We start from the raw sequence: 16267 nt of genomic DNA, 5'->3' as shown, positions 1-16267 counted from the left end.
CATGCATTTCCCAGAATTTCTTTCTAATTTGTCACCTTTTTATTTCTTCAGGGTGGCAAGTTTGATGAACCATGTGACGGCTTGGACTGCAGCAGAGGGTGCAGGTGCTTTCCAGAGAAAGGAAGCAGGGTGAGTCTTTCACAAGTTTTCAACTGTGTACTCTCCTCTGGAGTTTGGGGAAATGCTTTCCATTTCATGTCCTCTTCACTTGTTTAAGTCCAATAACAACACCTGAGAAACTTGTTGAAAGACTTCAACTTGGTAGCAAAGTCTGTGTTGAACCCAGTTTCTCAGATAGTTGATGGATCTAAGAAGTTCTTAGTTCAGCTAAACTCTTATTAGTAGATATTTAAAATTTTATTATTAAAAACCTGCAACAAAGTAGTTTTAAAGTTGCTCATGTACATGTACATTTCTCTGTACTTTCCTTCTAGAGAAAGATGTATGTCTTTCTAAAATCGGTGGAATACGAACACATCAAAGTATCATCAGAAATTATAAGATGCCTAAGACAGCTCAGACTGTGTTAAAGAATAAAGGTGGTCACACCAAATATTGTCTTTCAAGCTTGTTAAAATTGTAGAGCCTGTGTTTTTTCCCTTTTCTCTACTGCATTTCTATATGTTTATGCATCCAAAATGAGGGCTGGCTGCAGACTCTGGCACAGTTTTGCAAAAAGAAAAAAACAACTTCAAGTTTCACAGTTGTTCACTCGATGTTAGGAACTATTAAACACTCCTTTATTCATCTAGAGTCATCGTCGTTATCTTACTTAATCTTAATTTTGTTATCTGGCAGCTTTACAGTCACACAGAGGAGTTTATTGTACTGATAACTGCACTGATCCTCTTTGAAGTTTCAGTTAATTATGGTTTTTACTCTGAGGAAACAAGTACATTACCTTCATTTAATTAAGGAATAATTACCTCGAGGCTTCAGTTCCAGGCCTTATCTCTCTCCATCGTACAGCTACATACATTAACACCCAGAAACATTATCGCTATTTGACACGTATCAAAGCGACGCCTGTATCAGACTGTGTAATGCAAGCTCCGACAGTTCTCATCAATAGCTGTAAATGTGGTTTCTCCAGAAGACGAATCAACTAGTAAACACAAAACAGCATGTGGCTCCGGGCGAGGAACTTATTTTCTCATCACCGCTACCATGAAATTAACAATAACATCCAAACAAAGGCTGGCAGAATATGATGGAATCAGCTCACTGATTAGTGGTGATGACACATACGCACAGTATATATCACCCGTCATCTGTTTGCACTTCAGTATCGAGCAAAAGAGCGGCTGACTCCTCTGATTTATGGCTGGAATTTAAGAGGAAACTTTTAAATGTCAGTGTGATCCTGCTGGTCTCTAATAAATTACTGTACGAGGTTTTAAAACAGCTTCAGCATCATCGGGCCAGACGGGCGAGTGCTGCAAACAAACACAAACTCTCTAAAACAACAGAAGGTGGCGATATTAATGCTTCCAATACAAACTGCTGCTTTATTAGCAAGATTTAAAAATGAGTAAATCACAGTTGCTACAGCAATAAAACATCAGCCATAGTTTTAAATGTTGCTTTTGAGTCAGAATCGACCGAGTGCCGGCGTTAAAAAAAAACAGTACACAAAGAGAGCGAAGTCATAAGATTAATGTAAGAAATGGGAGCCTGTTACATATATATTTCTGAGAGTTCTCATTTTATGAAACAGGGAATATTTAAATGAAGAGCACAAACTGATTTACTCATGTTTGCGACAGTTTTCTGCCAATTGTTTTTTTTTTGTTTTTTTTTGTGGTTAACATTGAAATGAACTGCTTAGAAAACAGCAGAACCACGCCTATGAGCGCTGTTTGAGGATTACACACTATTTTACCCTGCTTTTTAAATCTTACACTCTTGTCACTGCTCTTTGAGCTTTACTTTGTTCCAAATCAGTAACTGAAAGTGCACTAGAACGAAGTGAAAGTGTCATTCTTTTAAACTTTTTTTTATTCCTCAGAAAAATCCTATTTATCCTTGGATTTTTCCCTCTCGGGCTACAAACTGGGTTGTTGATGGGTGAGGCCACCGGTATTACCCTTTAAATGAAGCATGAAAAAAACAGTCGATCTATCCATCCAAAAATCCATAAATCCATCCATCCATCCTCTTCTGCAGAGGTCGTCTCCAGGTACTCTTGCTTCCTCCCACAGCCCAAAGACATAGATGTAGTCGTGTTGGGTTAATCGGTGAGTCTAAATTGTCCACAGGTGTGAGTGTGAGTGCAAATCAGTGAGCATAATCCAAATATTAAATAGTGAAACGCAGCAAAAATCCTTTTAGTATAAATAAACAGGATTTGGTTGTTGCTGCTTATCTAAAATAGCCCTGTTTTTCTTATGTAAATCAGTGAATCGTGCTCTTCAATAAAACAGCAAATTATTATTAGATCATTTCCAAAATTAAATCCCTGCTTAGACGTCCTGACTAAAGCCAGACTAACTGTGAGCTCGGTCTCTTTCAGCCTTTATCCAAACAGCAATTACTGTCTGACACAGCAGCCCTACACTTACTGCCTGCTAACTGTACACCACTTTAGGTAAATAACATGGTGACGAGTGTCGCCTTACCCGTAGGTAAATGTAGGTAAATGATACAGCTCAGGTAATGCCACCTACCTCTGCTCAGCCCCTCTGATAAGCCTAAATGACACAGCCGCTGTGTCTTTAACTGTTACTGTTGGGAGCCGTTTGAGCGGGAAGGTGCTCATTTGTCTCTTTTCAGTTTTACTTTTGTAGTTAGAGCTCAGAGAGCTCAGGCATGCTCCCGATAACGGCCGTTAACGGACGCCCGACTGGGTTCTGTCAGCTGAAGCGTTGAACACAAAGCGAGGTTTAAAGGAGACTCGAGTTATGCCACAAAGGAAAGTTTTTAAATCTCTGTTTCTAAACTTAAAGCAAACCAGTGCTCACAGACCTAAACATTAGCTGTTTGCTTTCAAGGTTGTTTCTCTATAAAGGAATTAAGGGAGCATATTTATGTTTTTGCCTTCAGTGAATGTTATTTATGTATGTACATGTATACAGTGTCTAACAAATGATTAGACCACTAACTGAACGCAATGTTTATGTGACAGCTGCCCTAAATTAACTGTACTAGTAATCGATTTTGAATGTTTCTGTAATGGTTAATCGAGGAATATGTGCAACATCCACAATTAAAATTGTGTTTTTAATGTAAAATATAATTATTATTATTGTAGCCACGAATTGTTTAAATTCAATTAAAGCACAAAAAGTTTGGGAGCCGTTGGGTTAGAAATGACAGATGAATTCCTTCAGGTTTCATTAATGGTCCAGAAAAATAAAAACAACAAAAAATACTGTTGAATGTTGAAAGTCAAGTACAACAGAAAAATAGATAAACTGGATTACTTAATTATTGGTGATCAGTAAGTTGTTTTTAAAGTTCACATTAGACCAATAAAATATAAAGAAATGAGGGCTGGCTCAAGACTTTTGCACAGAACTGTGACTCAGTTTTGAGTTTAAGTACACTCCCGCCTCAGTGGGACTCTAAAAACAGTATCCCAGCATCGATCGTCGTCACGCTCATACATGATGTAAACATTCAGACAAGTAAAAAGATATTCAATATTTCACAGATCATTATCTTTAATTGGGTTTTAAGATCTTTCCCGATATTAAAGACGAGTGGAAGTTCTGCTATCTTGCATCTGCAGCCTCGCAGGCCCCCCTAAATCCTCCTGAAGACATCTCTAATGCTCTTTACCTTGTAAATCCCACTTTAATGGCTTCTCCCCGAGTTCCTGTCACAGCCCTGCCTCTCCAGACACACAGCAGTGAGATGTTTCTACAGTCTGTCAAATATCTTCCTCTGATTTCCTCTTGATAAGTTTGCTTTGGACGAGAAACAGTCAGCCGGCGCTGTCAGGATTTCAGCCGGACGTGAATTGCGTTTATCATCCCGGAGCTGTTTCTGCTGGAAACTTTGTCAGCTTTTATTAACATAGTAAAAAAATGGATGTGCTGATATGAATCAAAGATAGCTGAGGGTAACTGACAACGTTTAAATGTTGTCGCGTATGTTTTGTGCAGATGTGCTCTTGAACCCTTAAGGGGAACTTTTATGTTTTTCTTAAATTTCCTATCTGGACACAAGGACGTCTAAGAACCGGAACAAATGAGGGGGTTTATCAGGAGTTCATCTCACAAAGAAAAAGCAGCACTCTCTATTTATCAGATACTTTGATAGTGGAGAAAAAGCACAACATACCACGAACCATCACTCTTCCATGCATCGATCTCTTATCAGTTGCTCTTTAAGCTGCCTTAGTTTGCCCACAGCTGCTGCACATCAGCACGCTGCATCTGATGTAGTGTTAGCTTACAGCACCTCATTGAATCCACATACATCCCACCTACACCATAGCGGCATAGTGATGTCCACGTTTGCAATGTTACTGCTGGTGTCGCTACATTGATCCGCCTTCACGAGCAGAGCTGAGCTGTTTATGTTGGACTGGAGTTAATAACTCTTGGTCAGTTACTTAAAAAAGAAAAAGATTTCGGAAGAGACTAGACGTGCAGTAATAGACACATCGGCCGATCGACCACCAGAGGAGGATATTTTATTTGAAGCCAACATGAGAAGAATCATGGGAAAACATTTAAAGAGACATCAAAAACACATTTACATGTAAATACATATCAGTCACCAAGCTTAATTGTTTCCAGCGTAGAAGGAGCCTGGGAGGTACTTCATACCTTCTTTGTATTACCTCCCCCTGCTGATACTGTAACTTGAGCATGCATGTCCGTTTCACGCTTTGGAGAGGCAAAGCTTGACATCTACACGGTGGTGGACCAGCGTCTATTACACGCTGTGCCGTGATACTGGGTTGGACTGAGTTGCATTTGTGCAAACTAGATACAATTCATTACAATACAGTTATACTTGTGCTAATAAATGGACTGTAAACATACCGTACAGTGTTTATATTACTAACAAGCAGAAACATGACAGCGGTTAAATTACATCCTCTAACCCATTGTATTTTAAAGTGTGACATATGTGACACAGCATATGAAAACCAGGCCAAAAGGACAAGTTTTCAGTTTCATTACATTTTTTTATGATTCCTAAAACTTTGAAATTAACACGAGAAAATGGAAAAGTTGCCAGCATCACCTTATAACTGAGAGGTTTGCTAGATGAGGTTTTATTTGCATTTTATCTATGAGAAACTATTCAAAAAACTACAGTTTGAACACAGATATGCAGACAGTGATTAGAAACACCAGAGCGCAGCACTGCTGCAATTCTTTGGTGGTTTTTTTCTGTGCTGTGGCACATGTTGGGAGTTGAATATAGAGACCAGTAGAATCTCTTATAATATATGTGAAGCTACAGCTAAGAAGAGCTGGTGGAAATGAGGGAAATGCATAGGTTTAGCGTGGCTCTGTTCAGTGGTAGCATAAGTGCTCAAAGTGGTGAAACAGATGAAGTAGAGCAATCTTTTTTTAAATTTTCCTTAGCTTGTTATTGTTGAGTTTCTTTTATGTTTTCACCTGTTGTTCAGTAGAGGTGAAACTGCTTATTTTTGATTAAGTGTAACTATCTTCTTGACTAAGTAAGCCCCACTTAAATGTAGTCTGCAGTGTGGGAAGTTCCAGATTTGCAGCAGCAAATTATTATTAAAACGCCGACTGTTATTATATTTGGGATTCAGTCACCCAAGTGCTAATCATGTTACCTAGCTACATGTAAGTTTGGCCAAGTTTTGATGGCTTTAGAGCCATGGCATCTAAACTATGACAACATGAATGGCTTCTTATTTTACACAAACGATGAAGACTAAATGATCGAACTGCTTTAATATGAGGTTATTATTCCTGCACTTTCCCCAATTTCTCCCTCCAAACATCCAGAAAGACAAAAACTTTACACTGACTTTATTAATAAAATTAGTTTGGTTATCCCTTTTTTCTTTCTGTAAGTCTTTGGAAGTTCCCCTCATTCAGTAAATCACTCGTTTTAGAACGTGTGATGTACAGCGTCTCATTAAAAAAATGTGTTGGGTGTATATCAGTCGTTGACCTTTTAAATATTTGTGATACTTGCATTTGTTGTTCGTGTTTTCCCATGACAATTTTTTTGGCTCATACCTACCCACATCTGTGCGAACAGCACTTGAGGGCACTTTACCTGGAACGGTGGGCAGAGCCAGCATGCCTGGGCGTAAAAATATCAATAGAATAATCATCAGCAAATAAATGTGGCATGTAGCAGACATCTGGTAATAAAGAAAAACAAGTACAAAAAAAACAACCAAATATGTCTTCCCTGTCAGCTTCGCAAACTTAGAAAGGATAAAGAGGCTTTTATATGTGGCATTACATAACACACTGATGTTTTAGTTTTTAGTTTCATTAGATTTGCGCGACGGCTTCAGTTTTTCTTCCACTTAAAAAGTCCTGAGGCTCTGAGAGGATACAGAGCAGAAGTGTTTGAAATCTTGTGTTCACATGTTTCCATGATGTTTTTTGTTCGGTGGATTTAACATGGATCTATTAAGTCCAAAAACATCCTCTCCAACTGGGTGAACCTCGAGGGTCAAAGGGCAGCCCTGGGGACGACAGGATGGTTTGGTTGGGCTTTTCAAATTAAAGAAAGATCAGGAAGCATGTGTTTTATTTAATTTTGTCAGGCCTGTGCTGATCAGAAACAGAGACAGAGGGGAAAAGACTTCCTGATTTTGCCGAGGGTCCAGAGGGGTCAGCTCAACATTTTCTGTGTCATGCTGGAGTGAAGCTCTTCACACTGTCAGCTGCAATATGTGAGTGGCTCACTCAAGAGAAAGACTGCAGAGGCTGATGCTATTGAAGGCATCTCACTGGTGCTACAGTCAGGTCCAGCCACCTCCTACCTGCAGCCGGGTGATTGGGTTATTTAGCTTAAATGAGGAGTCTTGCAAAGAGACTGATGCTCAGAAGTGATGCAGCACAAGCTGAGATATTCATTCTTGCATCAGCATGACAGCATGAGATGAGGTGACTTTACTAACATACACCCCCCCCCCTAAAGCTAAACAAACTTATCATTCTTTGAGGTTTCATACCCACAACAGGGAATCAATAAATAAAAAGACATGAATATTTAAGATGACAGAGAAGGTTCTGGTAGCTCATTGCCCAGACTGTCCAGTTTTTTAACTGTAACTGTTTTAAAAAAACGACATTTCTATAGTAGAAAGAGAAAACCATGAAAAACATTTCAGTTTAATTGTTTATTGCTTAATTACTCTGTGTAGTATGAATGGTTTCAAGCAAGAAGCTTGAAGACACTTTGTATATAGTTTATTTTATGTAATATTAAATTCTGAACTGTAAATGTAGTCTATTTCAAGGAAGCAAGTTTTTATTCAGTATTTCCATAAATCCTTATTTTTATGGATTTACTACGACTAGTGAGAACACACATGAGGTTTAAGGCCTGGACAATTTTGAGAAGATTCGACTCCCACATACCGACAGACTGTTAGTAACTGACATATGAAACCGCCTCGCGTTTGACACGATCTAACCTAATGAGGTGAGACCTCAGCATTGACTCAAGTACATATGTGTTTGACTTGTGCCATAATCATGCTGGTTAGTTCGGTCTTGGTCTTTAAGTGAATTGGTTGTACATGTAGCAACTATTGCATAGTGTTAGAGGTTCTCAAGAAGTACCTTCCCAGTGCAGATGCTCCTATTTTGGATATTTTCCTGTGAGCATCTTGTAAATGTTACTAACGGTAGTGTAAGCTGATCGTAAGGGCTGCACACTTGCTTGATAAGCCCTTCAATTGATGGCCTAGAAAAGGTTGGCAGATACGTTATTGTTTCTCAATCGTTATCCTTTTATCTGCGGTTATTAACAGCTGATTCCAGTTATCAGTTTTAAGGATGGGCATGGTGCAACTTTAAATGATGGATGTATTTGTTTTTTTATGCTGTTGGCTTTCCAAGGCTGGCAAAGGTGCTTATTTGAAGCCTCTAACATGCAAATTTTTTTTCTTCAAGTTGGTTCAAATGAATTTGTCTTTCAGTGTCTGTCAGTCCTGACAGACTGCGCCAAATTTGAAACTCTGTTCAGGAGAAAAGAAACAGACACACTCTCTGTCTCGCATGGAGACAGACAACAAAAAGGGGGCAGGGATAAAGGATGAATGTAGAGGAAGGTAGAGCGTCTACCTCGGCTAAAGTGAGATGAAGGCATAGGGATAGTAGATGTGTGTCACGGTAGGATGAATCCCCTATGAGGCCGCTCGATGAAAGGCTCCCTGAGGCCTTTACCTTCAGAAAAGATAAGGACACACTGCTCAGACTGTTTGTTCGTAATCCCTAAACAAAGGAGGAGGAATTGGCAGAGAAATAACAGTTTCAAAATGGATTAAGTTTTCTGTCACTGCCACAGAGAGATGGTGTCATCAGAGGTTAAAAAAGAAAGGGTAACGACAGTGGTGTTGATTTTGTTTCAAACCACTGGAAAAGGAAAGAGAAGTAAAATACTTGAGAGAGTGTGCACTGAAGTTCACTGTTTGATAAAGAGAGGATACAAAGATCTCAGCAACTTGAGATTTTTGTTTCCTTTCGATAACTTTGATCTCTCGCTTTTCTGTTCCTTATCGTTCAATCTGGAGATTATTAAGTTTGCGTGCACGTCCCTGACTGAGGGCTTGTGAACAAGTGTAGCTAATAGTGGTGCACGCGTGCTTAAATCTCAGGTATTGCTATGTGTGTGTGCGACATATATGGTGATGTTCAGGACCAACTTATCAGCAGTGGCCTGTCATACAAACATCTTCCCACACACACATGCTCCTGGGCCCCAGTCTGATATTTTATCAGGTTCCCCCTTCAGGAAGTCCACCAGTTAAAGCATGCTGGTGGGTTTTGTTTAGGCTTCATCTTACACACACACACACACACACACACACACACACACACACACACACACACACACACACACACACACTTGTAAAATAGTGGTAAAGGGGCCATTTTGGCTCCCATTGTCAAGAATATCTCAACATACAAAACCCCGCCTTACTCGTCTGTCAGTCGGAGTTGAAATGAGAGCTTTGAACCTGCGTCTCGCCTTGAATCACTTTATTCAAACACACGAACACCTGACACTCATAGCCCCTCCACTCCCCAAGAAGAGGCAGCCTTTACTCTAAAAAAGGTCAAAGGTCATAGCCACCACAAAGACTAGAAAAGAGCAGAAGGTCAGGGGCACCAGGATCACAGACTCACAGACACAAAGAGACAAGTGTGCGTGCGTGTGTGTGTTTTCATGTGTGTGTTCAGAAAAGTTACTTCCCTGACCTCTGCAGCCTGTTTTCTGTCACTCCTTCTTCATCTTCTCATCTTCTTCAGACTTTGAATATTTTATTATTGTTGTTTCGTGTTAAATCTTAAAGACAGACTTGGACACAAGGTTTAAAGACCTTCTTTATCAAAGTGCATTATCTCAGTGCACTCTACTGCCCTCATATGGCATGTTCAGGAAGTGAAATTTACAACAAGTCTACATTTAGTGTGTGGGGGATTTTCCTCGGAAAAGGGAGTTTGTTTAGTTCAGAAGGGCTCATCTGATAACATGTGGTGATACAGTTTTGGCATTTTCTACTAAACACACGATAACTGATGCTTTTTTTAAAAATTGTTTTATATCATTTTATCTAAGACTTATTTTGTGTGTATGTGTATTTAATTCTGCTTCCTGTTAAAGCTGAGTTATGACAGGTGTAAGAGTGGGTATACTGAAGTGTTCGTGTGCAAGGCGGTGCACCTGTCACTGGTCCTGATAGTAGAATGTGTATACAGCTAAAGTAATAAAGAAGCAGCAAAGCAAAGTATTTTTAACCAAAACTTAAGATTGTTACACTTGCTAGTTCTGCAAAATATACAGCCTTCCAGATGGAAAACGTTCATGTGTTCCAGTATCGTATGAAGTTTAACGACATTCACATTAGTGTTGATTAGAAAATCAAGTGCAGCAGAGTTATATTGTGTGTACATAAGTTGTGTTTGGTCGAGCTTAAAGTTACAGAAGCTGGTTTTAAATGAAGTAATGCCGAATGAAGAGTTGAGTTTTATTAAGTTGCTTATGTGTGCAAAAAAGATAAAAGAGAAGAACCCAGTGTAGTAAATGGTAAATGGCCTGTATTTGTATAGCGCTTTTCTAGTCCCTAAGGACCCCAAAGCGCTTTACATATCCAGTCATCCACATACTGGTGATGGCAAGCTACATTGTAGCCACAGCCACCCTGGGGCGCACTGACAGAGGCGAGGCTGCCGGACACTGGCGCCACCGGGCCCTCTGACCACCACCAGTAGGCAACGGGTGAAGTGTCTTGCCCAAGGACACAACGACTGAGACTGTCCAAGCCGGGGCTCGAACCGGCAACCTTCCGATTACAAGGCGAACTCCCAACTCTTGAGCCACGATCGCCCCTGAAAGTAAAGGAGTCATACGTCATTTTTAATACATTTTACACCAACTTAATACAACTTTATTTTATCAAAATGTATTACAAAAGCAAAAACAGAAGACTGCCCTGAGTGTTAACAACACTTCTACTCAATATTAACATTATTTATTAGACAAAATAATGTGTTGTGTTTTTGTGCCCCATTAGTCGCACAGTCACAGGAGCACTGTGATAGCAGGAGATAAACTCTTAACCTGAACACTGACCGAAGCTACAGGAGTCTCAGTTGCAGTCTGCTATAAGGCAAATCTTTACCCAAACACTGGGAACCACGTTACTTATATGGACGAATCACAATCTAAACAGCAAACCTGAAATAATCATCACAACACGACTAAAGTGCAAAATTATTCGTACATTACTTCTAATGTGTCTCATTGGATACATATACTTCTTAGTCCCAAAAAGTTACATTTTTTTCTAGTTTTTAGACATTAAACTTTCATTTTATATGTCTAATACTAGCTGCAATCCTATTTATTTAACTCAAACAAAATTAAAGAATTAAACTGAATAAAAAATAAGTGTTGAGTAAAAGATCCAGAGGCCAGATCTCTGTAGTTTATCCTCACTGCTCCCTTTTCTGTACAAAGTAGGAATTAAATACCTGGGCGATCTAAGTCTAAGCACACAAACACACTCAAACAAAGGTCAACACGTGCAGGAATGTGCAAACCTGATTATTACTGATTTTATAGGCTCTTGTGATTTAAAGTGATGACAGCAAAGTTGTTTTATGACAATTCCACATAAATGCAAACTGTCATTTATGACATTTTATTCTCAGAGCTGCCGTGCCCTTCTTGTTAAGCATAAACTCAGTGAGACCCTGTTAAACATGCAGAAGCTCATCAATTTAAAGGGCAAGACGAAATATGTCACCCAGAAATACAGAACATGCAATTATGTCTGAGCATGTGTGTGGTATTTCTTAATCCGCTCGCACTGCGTGTCTCATACATTGAGTACTGCTTTAAAATAAGCACGATTAAAAGCAAATATGTTGCTCTTGCTGCTTTGATTTAGACCTCGCTGACTCCTCGCTGCACTTTGGGTGGGCGTCAGATGGTATCGCATGGGAGTAGAGGGGCCTCTGCTGTTGTTTCTCCTCTTAGGGCTCTTGTTTTGAAGGAGCAGAGAGGAGATACGTGGAGGAGATATGTCCCACACTGCTGATGGAGACACACACAGATACGCTCTAATATAGAAAATATGCACATTAGCAGAGAGCTCTGCAGGAATCTCAATCCCAGCCTAACTAAACACAGCTGGATGAAGCTCGTCTTCGCACAAGGATGCGCCTCAGCTTTTTGTCATGCACACTTTTAATCTGAGGCAAGCCGAACAATTCAAAAGCTTAACCAAACAAAGAACAGCAAACGGCCTATGGACGAACACGCTCGACCACCGACGCATCACACCTACTAGAGCTGCCCCGCCAGTGGCAACCCACGTCACGAAAACTATGATGAAATGTACTGACACTAGTCAACGATTCAAAACGAGATGAAAATGTGACATTTAATTAGAACTAATGAATTAATTGTACAGAAAGGCAGTTTGGAACTGATCCAATCAGAAGTGATCTCTTTGTGCAGTAAGGGTAGATGCTGCTGAGAAACAGGGAGGGAGGGGAGGAAGCTCCTGCACTCCCTGGAAGAGCAGCGTAGACATATGGACATATTATGTGTTTGAAGTTAAGGAAAATAAGGTTTTTTATAATCCATGTGGAGACGTGTGACAGGCTTGACTGGATTTGAGTTGTTTGCTTTTATCTCCAAGTGTAAAACATTCTCGTTCCCTTCTTCTGCAACTTTCTGGTATGTTGTAAGGAAAGAAGGAATCTAAACCATGAGGACTCACTTAATTCCTCAACTTCTTATTCACATAATTAAGAGCCTCTGTAAAGGGGAATTGAAAATTCCTTCAAAGTAAAAGTCTGGCTGTTTCTAGCGTTTTGGATCATTCGATATGACCAAGTGGACAGCGCTGAGGCCAGATTTGGAGTGATGTCTTGTTTTGATCAAGCTTTAGACTTGTTTGGCATCCCAAAGAGAGCGGAAAAAAGTGCATTCTTGGATATCTCAGCCGTCATTAGAGCAGATATGATTTGGATGAGGTGGTTGGACCTTTAGGTTGGTCTGTAATCCAGACTTTCAGAAGCTTTAGTGACAGTTTCTATGACACAATTCAGCAAAAATGTTATGAAACCAGATTCAAAGAACAGAAGTGAATACTAGATTACTTCTATAGGCGCAATGTTTGCATCTGAAGTCAGCACGTTTAAGCACGTTTAAGCTGAGGTCCCTACTTTAATGGACCTCAGCTCAAAAGTTTTTGCCTTCTCTTAAATTCAGTTCAATTCAATTAAAGTTCATTTATGTAGCACCACATCACAACAAAAGTCACCTCAAGGCACTTTATATTGTAAGGTAAAAAGCCTACAGTAATAGAGAGAAAATCCCAACATTAAGACAACTCCCTTTGAGCAAGGGCACCTGGTGACAGTGGGAAGGAAAAACTCCCTTTAAACAGGAAGAAACCTCCAACAGAACCTGGCCCAGGGAGGGGCGGGGCCATCTGCCGCGACGGGACAGCATTTCCTTTGTGATGCCAACAATGAGATTAAGAAAAAAATCAACATTCATTTGTTTGAACTGATACTCAATATTAACGCAGTTAGGTGTTTGCAACCTAAACTCCTCATGTTCACTTAACACAGCAGTGTGGAAAACACATTTATTACTAAAAAAAAAAAACAATTCTGCAAATTTACTTATAATTTAAACAGAAACTTGTTAAAATGGTCAAATTCATGAAACACTCTCCTAAATAAAACAGGAAAGCTGACATTTTTTCCACTCGTAGCTAATCCACCTTTAGTTTTGGGATGTTTGATTGGTATAACTTGTCTTGTTTTTGCTGATACAACAGGATTCATTTGTTGCTTACAGTTTGTATGATTTTCACCCATGTTTTTTATCTTTGAATGCTTTTTAACCTTTAACCTTTTCTTTTTACTCTTTTTTTAACCCTTTAAAGCCTGAATCATGAAATAATTGCCAGAAAATTTGTTTGGTTTTTTAAAATAGTGTATATTTAACTTTATTTTTTTTATTGTTTAAAAATAAATCACATTTCAATTTTCATATATGACATTTAATTTGTATTATATTTGCTATATTTCTATATTTGTTTTTTTTTCTTCCAATTGCTTAAAAATGTATTGTGCAATTTATTTAGGTTTTTCAGGGGGAAAATTCACACCGATGATGTCGAAGTCCCAAAAACTGGCAAAAAAGCTGTATGCATTAAATATGACACACAACGTTAAGGGGTTAACTGATGCCGACACGCCACTGTGATAATTTATCTTTAAAATGTAATGTAGCATAAAGGTCAAAATAAGATGGTATCATGAGAAAGGGGTGTAGTTGAGACTATTTTCTCAGAACAGGATTACTGTTATCCACTTTAGCTTATTGCAACTGCAATACTGCAGTGAACTGAAGTATTTAAGCACAAAATTCCTCTTCTTTCATTTTCCATTTGTCTCGACCTACCAGATAATTCAACACTGATTACTGTAATTAGTTTTTAAGCCAAACCTGATTATCTACAATACTTGCGCAGTGGTTTAGAGGTTTTAAAGGTTTAGATGAGTTGTGCATGCCAATTACATGTGCTGTTTGCTCTGAGCAGTTGGCATCATTGTGGGCTAACTTTCAGGGTGGACGCATGGGAGTGTAATGTTGCTTTAGCTCCAGTTATACCACTTAATTAAAGTTTCTAAGACCAGGGGATAAAAGGCTGTAAACCATATATACAGCTGTAAAAACCTATTCTGAAACTTTTACCTCATGTTTTAGTCTTTCTTGTAGAGATTCATAGTAGTTTGCATTTAAATAACAAATAGGAAGTTGCTCACTTCCTGGACAACAGCTGAGGAAACTCCACAAATTTATGGCATCGTCCGCTGACCAGTAATAGGGTATTTACTGGTGGGGTAAGCACCTGGGTGAAAACAGAGAACAGTTTGTGTGTAATGGCAGCCATCACCAAACCCAGAGGAGTCAATTGTAGAGCGGAGCTGTAGGAATCTGTCTTATGGAGTATGAAAACCATACAGTGTGTTGAAAACTAACAATCCAGCTCCACCAGGAAATATTAGAAAGTTTGATGCAGCGAGCTTCACTGCAAACCAGAATCAGTAAACTTTGGCTACCATTTAATTAACTTACATTCAATGATAGTTTGGCTGTAATATTTTATACCTAAAGTATGAATAGCGAAAGAAGCTGTTTTATGTTTATATCACAAGGGAAACTGATAAAATATCTGAAAACACTTTGTTTCTTTACCCAAAATAAAAATGTAAGTTTGCAAAGAAACTTGTTTCAGGTATAAAAACCAAAAGAATCAAAGATGCACTGAAATCAAAGAAAGAAAAGCAAGTCTGTAAAATGAAGTGGCATGAAATAGAAAAATAGAAAACAGTTTCAGTTGTGTTTATTGAATTGAAGTGATATTACATGATATGCCCATACATGTGCATCAAATGGTAATACACAGGTCTTATCATCAGAGCATTAGGATTTAGTTAATCAAGCTACTGTTGCTTTTTCAAGCATTAGGAAACCATCGCTAGATGATGTGAGCTACAGTCATATAGGCTTACACACTGGTGCATGTTCTATATTAGTGACTGATTGTTAGAGCTTGCTAACAATAAGAATGGTCACAAAGAGGGATACAGTACTGCACCAAAGGCTTCCTGCATATACTTTGGTCGCTAGCTACAGTCACCCATAGTTTGCATGCAAGTTGCCAACCTGTTTCCAAACACTTGCCAACTACTTGCTAAGCAGCAGTAAAACTAACAGAAGGAGAGTGGAAACCAAAAGCAATGTACAACCTTTGAACCAAGTTGGTTACAGCGGTAAGGTACTACTTTTACACTGAAGGCATCGGCTGTTTCTGCAGCAATGTTTCATGTTACAGTACCACTCGGTGAGTAGTTGGCAAGTGTTTGCAGGCAGCCGAGTTTTCCATGCAAATTTTGAGAAATTGCAGGAGCCTGGCAGCAATCAGTACAATCAAAAGGAGGTTGTGTGTAGAACACCATCTATCTGTATTTGTGAAGTGTATCTCTTTGCAACCAGTTATACCCAGTGACAGCCAGCAATCAACCAATTAGGAAATATACATCTTTTCCAAGTGATCGGAGGTTGTTGGGGCTCACTGACCAGCCTCTCGGCTGTGCTGTTTTCACTTGTGAACTAAAAATCTTCAGGGTTTTGGAAAGTAGAGCAAATTGACAAAACAGTAAATTATTTCAGCCAGACAGTTAATGAAGGAGAAGCTAAAGAAATATCTCACAATTTTTAAGCTTTGTTGCTTTATTTATGTCAGCAATAAAAAGAAATGTATCATGAGCTTATATGCTGTATTGATTTGAAATTAAACTCTTGAATGTTTGGTCCGATATCAAACAAAGAAAAAAATCTGGAAGCCGCGCAGAGGCTTGGAGCTACTCGGGATGAGTTGTGGAGCAGCTGAAAATGTTTGGATGTTTTTCAGCAGTTAATTCAAAGTGTTAAAAGTTTTCAAGTGCTTGTCCAGGTCAGCTGGGTCATTTTTTTATGTTTATGGAGTGACAACTTTCACAGCCATACATACATAAATACCAGGCCACTGAACTGTTTTCTGGGAAAA

General features: G+C 39.1%; 1 protein-coding gene across 5 annotated transcripts in view; it reads left to right on the top strand.

The window, feature by feature from the left end:
- col4a6 (collagen, type IV, alpha 6) overlaps nt 1-16267 on the top strand; it is a 155035-nt gene that overhangs the window by 95750 nt on the left and 43018 nt on the right. For all 5 annotated transcript variants that reach the window (XM_085395369.1, XM_085395387.1, XM_085395393.1 and 2 more), the window contains one exon: nt 52-129. In XM_085395369.1, the coding sequence (XP_085251495.1) occupies nt 52-129 (78 nt within the window). The remainder of the gene's footprint in view (nt 1-51; nt 130-16267) is intronic.

Source organism: Rhamphochromis longiceps, linkage group LG3, assembly GCF_057381845.1.
Source record: "Rhamphochromis longiceps isolate RC_006_pf linkage group LG3, R_longiceps_female_GT1.1, whole genome shotgun sequence".
NCBI lineage: Eukaryota > Metazoa > Chordata > Actinopteri > Cichliformes > Cichlidae > Rhamphochromis > Rhamphochromis longiceps.
The sequence above is the reverse complement of the archived record's forward strand: the minus strand, read 5'-3'. Positions and strand labels throughout refer to the sequence as shown.